The sequence below is a fragment of the Haematobia irritans genome, chromosome 3 (genome assembly GCF_050003625.1).
Source record: "Haematobia irritans isolate KBUSLIRL chromosome 3, ASM5000362v1, whole genome shotgun sequence".
Classification (NCBI taxonomy): Eukaryota; Metazoa; Arthropoda; class Insecta; order Diptera; family Muscidae; genus Haematobia; species Haematobia irritans.
The window spans coordinates 184401028-184413795 of record NC_134399.1 but is presented as its reverse complement, the minus strand read 5'-3'; the positions used below and the strand labels follow the sequence as shown (position 1 = coordinate 184413795).

Here is a 12768-nt window from a genome sequence, read left to right as displayed (position 1 = left end):
TGTTTTGAAGTACTCTCAGTGTATATGTATTGGGTAATGGCGTTGGTGGCCTACTCACCTCGAAAAACCACTTTGTTGAATGTGCTCGTTATGATGCGCAATTCAGGATTTGGCGTCTCACCAATTTGTACCATTAGCGAAAGGCCAACAATGCCTTGGGATTTGTGTTGAGCTTCGGACATATTATGATACAATTCCTTGTTGAAGCCATAAATTTGGATCTATCAGAAAGTAAAAGAAAAAATAACATAAATTCAATTAAGTGAATATCCAGAATTAGAGAAATTTAAATAAAGAAGCTTCTGAATAATTTAAAATATTTCGTAAAAAATAATTTATAACAAAGAAGTAAATTATTAAACATAGTTTACTTTATAAAAGTATTAATAATAATAATAAATATAATTAAATAAATATAAAAATAATTTTTTAATAATTTAAAATATTTCTTAAAAAAAATTAATTTAAAAAAAATGCAGTAATTTAAAATAAAAATAATAGAAAAAAGCAGAAGATCTTTTAGGGGTATATAAAGAATAAGTGAAATTGAAATAAACAAAATTCTTAACAATTTAAAATATTTTTAAAAATTAAATTTATAACAAAGAAGTCTTTAAAAAAGACATAAAATGTATTATTTTGTTTAAAAACATCATATTTTTATAATTAATAATTTAAAATAATATATAGTTATAGCTGATGGCCTTCGCAGCCGATTATACTGTTCTCTTTTTATCATATATTTACTGTATGATTAAAATAAACAATAAATAAATATAATATTTAGTTAAATATTAAATTACTAAAAATAATTTAAATTTTTAAAAAGTAATAATAAATATAATTAAATATTAAATTACTAAACATAATTTTTTAATAATACAAAACAAAAAATAAATAAAACAAGCATCAAGTCATCCATCCACACGGACGAAAAGACTGTTTTTCATATGTTTGGGTGTAAAAATTATATGTTTAGAACTCAAACTTTTTAACACAATATTTTTAAGTGCAATCATATAATGTTCATAAACTAGCATAACATGTTTGGGACATAAAATGTTTGTAAATATAATATGCTTAGATGCAAACATATACTAATTTGGAAATAGCCTATAAACATGCATGTGTTTAGAAAGAGAGACCTGGAGAGTATGCTGCAAGTAAAATAATGGAAGTAACCAGTTGGCGCCTTAAAAATATATCAACACAAAGAAAATTTCATTAACATTTTTTACTAGAAGTATATGCTCTAAGGTGAAACATAATATCTTTGAATAATACAAACAATATTTTGTTTGGACCAATCCTGAAAATATATAGGCTTGAAGCAAAATGTGTTTGGGGTATATGTTACAGAAGCGATTTTTTTTTTGAGGGTGCATCACCCACCCATCTCTCCTGGAAAACTATAGGCTTCTACATAAGAAGTTATTATAAAAATATTAAATAATAATAATCTAAAATAATATTATAAAAATATTAATAGTCTACTCATTAAAAATAATTATAAAAAATTTAACTTAATATTAAATTACCACAAATAATTTTTTAATAATTTAAAATATTAATTTAAAACATGTTAATTTAATAAAAAACGCATATTACTGCTTAAAATAAAAATAATAGAAAAAATATAAACTCGATTAGGGGAATATGCACATTTAGTGGAATTGAAATATACTTCTTAACATTTTGAAAAAAAAATTATAAAAAAAATTATATAAAAGAAGTAATTACATTATTAATTTATTTAAAAAAACATTTTTTTATTGTGTACAGAAAAAAAAACAGAAATGAAATTAACTACAAGAATTATTTGTTTGAGTAAAAAAGAAAATAAAAATGACAAATAAAGTGTATAAATAAATTAAAAAAAAAAAAAATTTAATATAAATAAAAGTAATAAATTAAATGAGTGAAAAATTAATAAATGAATTAATATCAAAAAAATGAATATATAAATAGAAAAATGAAGATATATAACAATTATTAAAAAAATATAAATGAAACTGATTTTAATTTACTATATTTATTTTTTATATAATTTAAAATAATATAATTAAACATTAAATAATTAAAAATAAGTTTTTTTTTAATAATTTAAAATATTTCTTATAAAATTTTAATTAAATAAAAAAAGCATAAAGCAATAATTTAAAATAAAAATAATAGAAATCAAGCCATGCATCCATCACCCACCCACCTCTCCTGGAAAACTATAGCCTTGGACATAGTGCTCAGAGCCACGTGTATCCTGGGTACCATAGTGTATGTAAATCTCCTCAAATTGATATTTGTATGCCAATGGTCCACCGGATATATTCACATGCTGTTTGGTGTCCTTGTCAACGCGAAATACCAGAGATTGACCTGTATTGTGCAAAGTTCCGGAAACCTATTGATAAGGACAAATGAAAGCAAGCAGAAAAATGCACGAAATAGACACAAGGAATATTAAATAGAGGGTGATGCATAAGGCAAATATCCTACTCATGGTATATGGGTGTTATATGGGTAAATCCACAAATCAAATGAAACATGAAGCAAAATGTTACAAAAGAAGATTATGCTGGAAGAGCTGAATTTTCAAAATATTTTTTAAAATTTTTTATTTCTCATTTTTTCTTTGGTATTTTTATGGATTTACTCAAATATGCAACAAAATATTGTTCTTCCGGTTACAGGTATTTAATTATTCTCTGTATGTTACATACCTTATGTTTATCTATATGCAATGGCCTTAGGAACGGATCAAACAGCAGCTTATCTGGCACTATATCGATGGGTGACTGTCGTCTACCTTTATTGCACATATTCCATTGTGGATTTATAAGGCCCCAAAAACTTGGTCCTGAAAGAAACATATATAATAAATTATTGATATATATAAAATTGGTCTTACTAATATCTTAATTAATTTTTTGTTGGCCTAATTCTAAATCAAAATGTGAAGAATTTTGTTTAAACCTCATCTCCTTCTTTAAAGAGAAAAATAATTTCACATCACTGAATTCAAATGTAAAATTTCTTATTAACTATTGAATGGAAGAGCTATGGGCTTTCTGGGAAATTGATGTTTATTTCTTTTAATGTTCCTGTAACTAAAGAATTTTGTAAATAAACTCAAAATTAAATGAAAAACATTGAAGCTCTTGGCTATCCTGAGGACTATTAACGAAAGGATATTAAAAAAAATGTTTGCATAACCATAGGAACTCAATGTGGTTACACAGTTATTTCACATCTCGTATTACCACATCTCATAAAGGGTTATTGGAAATGTTGGCAAAGAAACACATAGTTTGATATATATGTAATCATTTTTAAAAGTCGAATACAAACGTATCACTGAATTAGATCTCCTGTATACTTTTAAATTTTAAATGTGGTTTTAGTTCGATTTTCTAATGAGAAGCTACAGGCGGATTTTTTGAGTTATTTCTACCTATAGACAAAGGGATTGGTATGAAATGAAAAATTATTTAATTGAACATGGATTTCTTTGATAATGGGAAAATAAACTTAAATATGAAAAATCCAATCATCGCAGAATGAAAAGGGAAAATACCGGAAGATACGGGCTCCATGAAAATTAGCCCCAAAGTCTAAATTAACTAGGACTAAAATTTATAATTAAACAAGTAAGTAAAGTAGAAAGTCGGGCGGGGTCGACTATATCATACCCTAAACCACCATTACAGAATTAGTAATCATAAGCATTTGTGGGGTAACATATAGGTCTGGGAGATAAACCGCAGTTGCATATTTAAGAAAATTAAGGGGTACATGTCTATGGGTGCTTTGTGTCAATCTGACTATAGCTCATAGTCAATGTTGCCAGGGAAAATGTTCGGTTTACCCTACAAGGACAAAAAAAAGTTCCCTACTTTCCTATACATTCCCAAACAATTTTCCATACTATATTTTTCGTTAAATTTAAAAAAATTTTACAAAACAAAAATGGTTATAAGTACTTTATTATCATAAAACATGAATATGCAACGTAAATAACTTAGAAAATAAATTTGTATTACGACCACGGTTGCCAAAGTTGGTAGAATTCTACCCAAATCAGTAATCTTTTTTGTTAAATCTTTATAAAAATAAAATTTTGGAAAAAGTTTCTATAATCAAATTTTTGTGAAAAATTTTTCTATGGAAATAAAATTTTGACAATAAATTCTATAGAAATAAAATTTTGAGACAAAATTCCACAGAAATAAAATTTTGAGAAAATTTTTTATAGAAATAATATTTTTAAAAAAAATTCTATAGAAATACAATTTTGACAAAATGTTCTATAGAAATAAAATGTTGACAAATTTTTCTACAGGAATAAAGTTTACCACACATTGTTAAAGATCAAGCCTTGCTGGCTTCTAATTTCCTCCTCTAGAGTCACCAAAATGTAAAAATTATTACAAATTGTGCTAAGTGAAAAAGTCCTACATTGTGGCCCTACGTCCCTACAAGACGCTAAATATTAGAAAAACCCTACATATAGGGAATTTCCCCTACTTCTAGCAACACTGGCTGTGTTGATATTGCACCTACGGAGTTAGTATGCCACTAATATTGAGCCCATTATTAAATAAAAAGAGAAAATCGTTAAATTAGTGTGGGTAATAAATACAAATTTGTAAAAATCGAGCAATATTATTATGTAAGAGCTACAAGTACGTATAAGAACGATCGGCTAGTACATCAAAATTTGAAATTTGAGTAACATCGGTTAATAAATAAGAGTACTATGGCCAAATTTGGGAAAATCGAGCGATGCATATATATGGAAGCTATATCTAAATCTGAACCAATTTGCATAATATTTTGCTGGTTTAATTAATACCACAAAAGGTTACCTTGTGCAAGATTTGAGTAAGGTCAGTTAAGAAATGAGGCCTGTATGGTCAAACATAAAGTTATTAGGGGCGAATTTTTCAAAATCGGGTGATACATATATGGGAGCTATATCTACATCTGAACTGATTTCGATGAAATTTTGCACATATAGTAAGTACTATAGATGACTGGATCTAGCCAACTTTTAGTAAGATCGGTTAATAAATAAGGGTTCTATGGCCAAATTTGGGAAAATCGGGCTATACATATATATGGGAGCTATATCTAAATCTGAACCGATTTCGATGATTTTTTGCACATATAGTTAGTGCTGTAGAAGACTACATTTAGCCAAATTTGGGTAAGATCGGTTGATAAATAAGGGTTTTATGGCCAAATTTGGGAAAATCGGGCGGTATATATATATGGGAGCTATAGCTAAATCTGAACCGATTTCTAAGATTTTTTGCTCACATTGTTAGTGCTGTAGAAGACTACATTTAGCAAAATTTGAGTAAGATCGGTTGATAAATAAGGGTTTTATGGCCAAATTTAGAAAAATCGGGCGATACATATATATGAGAGCTATATCTAAATCTGAACCGATTCGGATGAAATTTTGCAGACTTGATGGGCGGTGGAAAAGATTACCTTTTGCCAAATTTGGTGCCGATCCGTTTGAAAAAAAGCCCAACGTGACCCCATTTGTCGAAATCGGGCGATACATATATATGGGAGCTATATCTAAATTTGATCCGTTTTCTTCCAAATTCAATAGCGTTCGTCCTTGTGGCCAAAAAACTCCCTGTACGAAATTTCATCAAAATCGATTAATAATTGCGACCGGAATCCTGTGAACAACAAATACATGGACAGACGGACGGACGGACACTAAGCGCTAGATCAACTCAGGAGGTGATTCTGAGTCGATCGGTATATATTTTATGGGGTCTAAAATATATACCCTGACCACCCTGGTTTTGGGTATACAAATTATATGAAAATTTTTACGTTTTTTTAGGGAGTAACTTCATTTTATTTTTGAAGCGCGTTTGCATTAGGAAAATAAACCTCAATATTTCAATTGATAACAAAACCCAAACTTTATTTTTGGTATTGTGATTTATTTTTCAACTGAGTTTTATTTTCTCATTCTGGTATTTGACAATGGTGGCAACTATACATAAATATGGTGCAAAGAGAATAAAAAGACAAGAGGACGAAACTGTGAAGCGAAACTTCGTCAGTAGGTGGCAGTCATGAGGAAAATTTATCCAATATCATGCAGTTTTTGTCGGCGCTTCCCTCAACTATCTTACAGTTTGCGTCGGCGTCACTCAGTTCAGTTCTCTGCCGGCTTTAAGAAACGTAAAGAAAATAGGATTTACACTGTTAGAAAAATATGTTTTTCATATGTTTCAATATAAACAAAATGTGTTTCGGGCACAATTTTTAAACACAAAATATTTAAGTGTAAACATGTAATGTTCCTAAACTAACACAAAATGTTTGGGACACATATGTTAATATGTTAGAATATATTATGTTTGGGGCTTGAATGTTTCATAAAAATAATATGTGTGAATGTAAACATATATAAATTTACAAATTTCGAGTAAACATATATATGTTGTGATACTTTATTCAGAGAGCGACAGAGAGAGAGAGAGAGAGTTAGAATAGAGAAATAAATAGAGATGGAAACCGGGAGGGTTGAATAAAAAGATATCAACATAACACAGCGAGAGAATGAAATGAGAGCAATTTCTGTGAAACCGCTTGTATGTTGTTTTGGAAAACTGTTTCATAATAAGGCCACAAATTTTATATGCTTAACCCCCATTTTCATAAAGCTCCGTTAGTGTTCCGTTAACTAACCAACTTTTAAATCGTATTGTGGGCGAAGCTGTCATCTTGCATATATATTCCATATGCCACTTAGGAACTTAACTGGCGAAAATTTTTCAGTTAAAGTTAACTGGAGAGAAGATATTTGCAATTTACTTTCTGTTAACTGGCAGTTAAAGCCTAACGGAGCCACATGAAAATGGACGTAAGTCTAAATACTATTTAATTTGAATATTAGAATGAGTATTCGGAATAAAGAGAATAGTCATTCGGAACCAAGGGAATAGACATTTGAAAACAGCATATTTGTATTACAGAAAAAGATGCGAAGAACTGAAAATTTTCGTGGAAGTGAAAATTATGTGAGGGAATGAGCACAATCTTCTCTGGGGAATTCTTCCAACCATATACTATTTTTGGACTCAAAATGCTTCCAAACATATAATATGCTCACATAAAACAAACATATTAATGTTTCTGCAGTATCCAATAATATATGTGCTTCCTGCAAAATATGTTTGGAACATATGTTAGAGAAGCGATTTTTTTTGAGGGTGTAGAACCTACTTTGTAATAACAAATGTTCTTTTATCTTCTTTCTTTTCATTCTATTAAATTTTTTGGCAGACAATTTGAAATTATAACTGCCGATGCCTTTATAAACAATTTATTAATACAGCGCTTCGTCCGCGACGTCGGTAATACCAACGCTGCAGGCATTGTGCGACATCTATACGGTTGATATTTGTTGTTTTTGTACACTGAAAAAAAGCATACCCGGTTCCAAAGATTTTGTCTTTACATTAAAAAATTTGGTATTGATTCCGAGCCAAAGAAGCGGAGAATACAAGTATGGATACTTTTAAGACACAATTCTCTTTTAAAATCGGGTTTTGTGTACTTGCTTCTAGGAGGCAAATTTTAATTTTTCGCTTTTTCAGCTTTTTTTCTGCATATGCTATCAAAGTCCTTTAAAAACGACGACTGTATTTTCCAAAATTAAGACTCGACTTCTAGTAGAAATTATGCTGTGTTTCAAGTACAAAACGTCTTTAAAATAAAGTGTTGAAAAACATGTCCTATATTTGAACGATTTTTTGCTTTGTAGTCAAGATGCAAAAAGACAAAAAATTTAAAGACAATTTCATTAAATTTAAAGATTTTTTCTAAATTATTAAAGTCAAGTTGACCTTAGCCCAAACATTTTTTCTTTCATGTTATGATATCCATTTTTAAATCAAATCACTTAATTATAAGGACAATACGACTTCATTGAAAAGTTTATCAACCTTTGGTCAAGGAAAAAACTTTATACTAGAGAAATGCGTCTTCTATGCTAAGCAAAATTTGCATTCGTATTTGAATAACATGAAATCTTTTAATCTCACGACAATATTTTTTTCAGTGTAGAAGAGAAATGTTCGTCCTCTTGTGTTTTTATTTTCTCTGTATGGTGCTTTGTATCGCACCAAATTTGGATTTTGTGTGGTCGGCCTTCGACTGGGTTTTAATTTTCCATGTTTTAGGATTTGGATGGAATTTTCGATTTTTTTTTGGTGGTCGCGAATTAACCCCTTTTGGCTCGACGACGTATAGTTTAGAAGATATGACAAATTAAGTTTTTCGTAGAAAAATTTCGATGTTTTTGGATTTTGATGGACCTTTCTATTTTTGGGGGTTGATAACGAATTTAATTCTTTTTGGCTCTACGACGCTTGGTTTTGGAGATATGAGCAAAATAAGTTTTTCATGTACAAATTTACATTTTTTCAGGATTTGGGTGGAATTTTCGGGTTTTTGAGGTTTTAATATAAAAATGTCAATTTTTGCTTTTAAACATGGACTTTATATCGATGTCTCCATTCCAAAGTACGCTATGTCTAAAAAGTGCATTTTTCAAGAAACAAGTTCAAAGTTTTTTTTTTTTTGAATTTTCAAAAACCATACTAGATATAAATTTACTTTTTTTCGGTCATAAAATCATGTTTATTGTAGATTTTTATTAGTATGTACGAATTCAAAATAGTGATAATAGAACATGGCTAAAAATGACTTAGACCACTTTAGACCGAAAAAAGCTTTTTGCCCTTTTTGGATTGGAAATTTTTAAAACTTTAGCCATAGGCTACGTAACAGGTTGGCTGACAAGTCCCCGGTCTGACACAAAGATGGCGTCGCTAGCATTAAATGCATATTATCTTTATATAGTACCAACCTTCAAATGATTCGTGTCAAAATTTGACGTCTGTAAGTCAATTAGTTTGTGAGATAGAGCGTATTTTGTGAAGCAACTTTTGTTATTGTGAAAAAAAAATGGAAAAAAGGAATTTCGTGTTTTGATAAGAAAATAATGAAGGGAAAAAATACGGTGGAAACAAGAACTTGGCTCGATAATGAGTTTCCGGACTCTGCCCCAGGGAAATCAACAATAATTGATTGGTATGCAAAATTCAAGCGTGGTGAAATGAGCACGGAGGACGGTGAACGCAGTGGACGCCCGAAAGAGGTGGTTACAGACGAAAACATCAAAAAAATCCACAAAATGATTTTAAATGACCGTAAAATGAAATTGATCGAGATAACGGAGGCCTTAAAGATATCAAAGGAACGTGTTGGTCATATCATTCATCAATATTTGGATATGCGGAAGCTCTGTGCAAAATGGGTGCCGCGCGAGCTCACATTTGACCAAAAACAACAACGTGTTGATGATTCTGAGCGGTGTTTGCACCTGTTAACTCGTAATACACCCGAGTTTTTCCATCGATATGTGACAATGGATGAAATATGGCTCCATCACTACACTCCTGAGCCCAATCGACAGTCGGCTGAGCGGACAGCGACCGGTGAACCGTCTCCGAAGCGTGGAAAGACTGGCAAAGTAATGGCCTCTGTTATTTGGGATGCGCATGGAATAATTTTTATCGATTATCTTGAGAGGGGAAAAACCATCAACAGTGACTTTTATATGGCGTTATTAGAGCGTTTGAAGATCGAAATCGCGGCAAAACGGCCCCATATGAAGAAGAAAAAAGTATTGTTCCACAAAGACTACGCATCGTGCCACAAGTCATTGAGAACAAAGAATACTAAGTCGACTTGGCGTACTCTGGAATAAGGACATCGATATATATCTTCGCAAAAAGTACTTTTGAGGTGAAATTAAACAATTCTCTGCTTTACTTAGTCTTTGTAGTGAATTTAAATTTTTAAATTTTACAGAGCACAAAACACTGTAAATAAAATATTAAAAATTAAAAAAAAAAAATATTTGAAACGCGTACCAATCCATGGCTAGGCTGGCGTGAAAATTGCAATAAAATATGTGCTACACTGAAAAAACAGTGAACACACGGGGAAGAAAACTGTGGGTTAATTTTAAAAATTTTGGACTATTTTTAGAAAATTTTAACTGAACAGTATTACAAACTCTGGCGTCACGCCGATATCACAAAAATAAATAAATATTTTTCGACAAATTCCAAAAAAAAAATATTAGACATTATTTTTTTTTTTTTCACTTGTTGAAGAAAATTTTGTAGTTTGAAGGAAAAAATTGGAGCTCAAAATTGCAAGAATGTCTTTAGTGACATACGAAGTTTATGATGGAAGCATTTGTAGTAAAATTTAAAAATTTTCAAGAAATAATGAACCATTTTGTGAGAAATACGAATTTAGTAAATCTGTATGCTTAATTTAAATTGAGTTAAATTGGCTTTAGTGAAATAGAGAGTTAACTTGTTTTTGAGTGTACTAGCGTTAACAACATCTTTACATAGAGGTAAGAATCGAAAAGGCAAAAAAAATAATATTTTTAAGTTTTTTCTTAGTTTTTCAAAATAAATTCATCTGAACATTGCATCAAAAGAATTAATTCAAAATCAATATAGTGGATGCTCCACAAGATATCTTCCGACAAGCCCATATAAAATCCAATGTTCATGATCCGATTTTCATCATTTCCTCATCCAAAATAGAACATTTTCATTGCTTGTTTGACTAAAAAACATAAATAGAAGCAAAATTAAATAAAAAGATTTTGATTAATTGGCGGCTAATTTCCAGTCTAGATAATATAGACATAGACTGTTCAAAAGTAGTCCACGGCTGCTAAAATCGGTGATGCGACTCTGCAGTTTCTTTCTCTAGACGTTACTATGACCGATATGCCACTACGACTTGCTAAACCCATCACAATACCGAAAACCAGACACTCGCACGGACTATAAAAACACTTTGTCCTTCTTTAGCTGCGGAAAGATGAATATTGCTAAGGTTTTGGAATTGACTCGTATATTAGTGAGTCATGATTAATTCGATTTATACATTTCTCGTATGCAATGAATCAAGGAGTTTTATTTTTAATCCTCATTAAATATCCCATTTTAGACAGTAACATGCCATGCGTAAATTTTCAGATTTTTTTCTCTTCTGCATATGGTCAATAGCCTATCGACCTATTGGTTGTTTGGTATAAATTAATTTTGGAAAATGTTGAAAATAATTGAAAATGACAAGATACCTGATGCTAACGTTGTTGAATATCCCGTCTGATGGTCATTGTATTCCAATGTCTGGCTAGCCATTTGCATATTCTACGGTTATCGTTCATCCTTTTAAATGTTGCCATGTGACCACATTGTAAATACGAATATTCGTTTTATAGTTTAAATATGAATGCTTGATTATTTGTATACTTTTTGTGCTTCTTGGAACGTATTGCATTAAGTTACCTTAATAAAATTGATTATTTTTAATTTTTTTTGTATAATTATTTTTTCGAACCTCCAATATTATTGTTCGTCTCTTGGTTGTCGTTGGTGTTAATACTATGAAAAGCGCTGTCGAAATGATAGTTTTCTCTGATTTTTGTTTCATGCCTGTTAACCAACGATGTTCGTGTCAAACTAAATGACAACGCAATGACATTTAGTGATATGGTGTCAGAGACCAGACAGATGTATGCAATTCATTGATATTTATTTCCCTCTTCTTGCTGTCAGGTAGCCCAAAAAAGTTGTTTTTATTCTTTCGGTAGGAAAGTGATGAATGGGAAGTCGGGAAATAGTGTTTAAATTATTTATGTTAGAATTACAACGTTCAATTATTTGTTTTAAATAACATTTACGGCCATTTTCATGTAGCTCCGTTAGGCTTTAACTGCCAGTTAACAGAAAGTAAATTGCAAATATCTTCTCTCCAGTTAATTTCAACTGAAAAATTTTCGTCAGTTAGGTTCCTAACTGGCATATGGAATATATATGCAAGATGACAGTTTCGTCCATAATACGGTTTAAAAGTTGGTTAGTTAACGGAACACTAACGGAGCTTTATGAAAATGGGGGTTAAAGAATATTCGAAATGCAGTTTACTTGGGTCCAAAGAATTTGATTTTTCCTTAAGGATTATGGTATTGATGCGGCTTCTTTAAAATAACAGGTTGGCTGATAGGTCCCCGGTCTGACACATAGATGGCGTCGCTAGTATTAAATGCATATTATTTTTATATAGTACCAACCTTCAAATGATTCGTGTCAAAATTTGACGTCTGTACGTCAATTAGAGCGTCTTTTGTGAAGCAACTTTTGTTATTGTGAAAAAAATGGAAAAAAAGGAATTTCGTGTTTTCTGAAGGGAAAAAAATACGGTGGAAGCAAAAACTTGGCTTGATAATGAGTTTCCGGACTCTGCCCCAGGGAAATCAACAATAATTGATTGGTATACAAAATTCAAGCGTGGTGAAATGAGCACGGAGGACGGTGAACGCATTGGACGCCCGAAAGAGGTGGTTACCGACGAAAATATCAAAAAAATCCAAAAAATGATTTTGAATAACCGTAAAATGAAGTTGATCGAGATAACAGAGGCTTTAAAGATATCAAAGGAACTTGTTGGTCATATCATTCATCAATATTTGGATATGCGGAAACTCTGTGCAAAATGGGTGCCGAGCTAGCTCACATTTGACCAAAAACAACAACGTGTTGATTATTCTGAGCGGTGTTTGCAGCTGTTAACTCTTAATACACCAGAGGTTTTCCGTCGATATGTGACTATGGATGAAACATGGCTCCATCA

At 30.8% G+C, this 12768-nt stretch overlaps 1 protein-coding gene across 1 annotated transcript in view; it reads right to left on the bottom strand.

Annotated features, from left to right (window-relative positions):
* Positions 1 to 12768, bottom strand: part of CARPA (Carbonic anhydrase-related protein A) — a 111397-nt gene that overhangs the window by 24644 nt on the left and 73985 nt on the right. Inside the window, exons 3-5 of the mRNA XM_075300198.1 lie at positions 2718 to 2854; positions 2207 to 2398; positions 59 to 221 (exon numbers count right to left, since the gene is read on the bottom strand). Coding sequence (XP_075156313.1) covers positions 59 to 221; positions 2207 to 2398; positions 2718 to 2854 — 492 coding nt within the window. The remainder of the gene's footprint in view (positions 1 to 58; positions 222 to 2206; positions 2399 to 2717; positions 2855 to 12768) is intronic.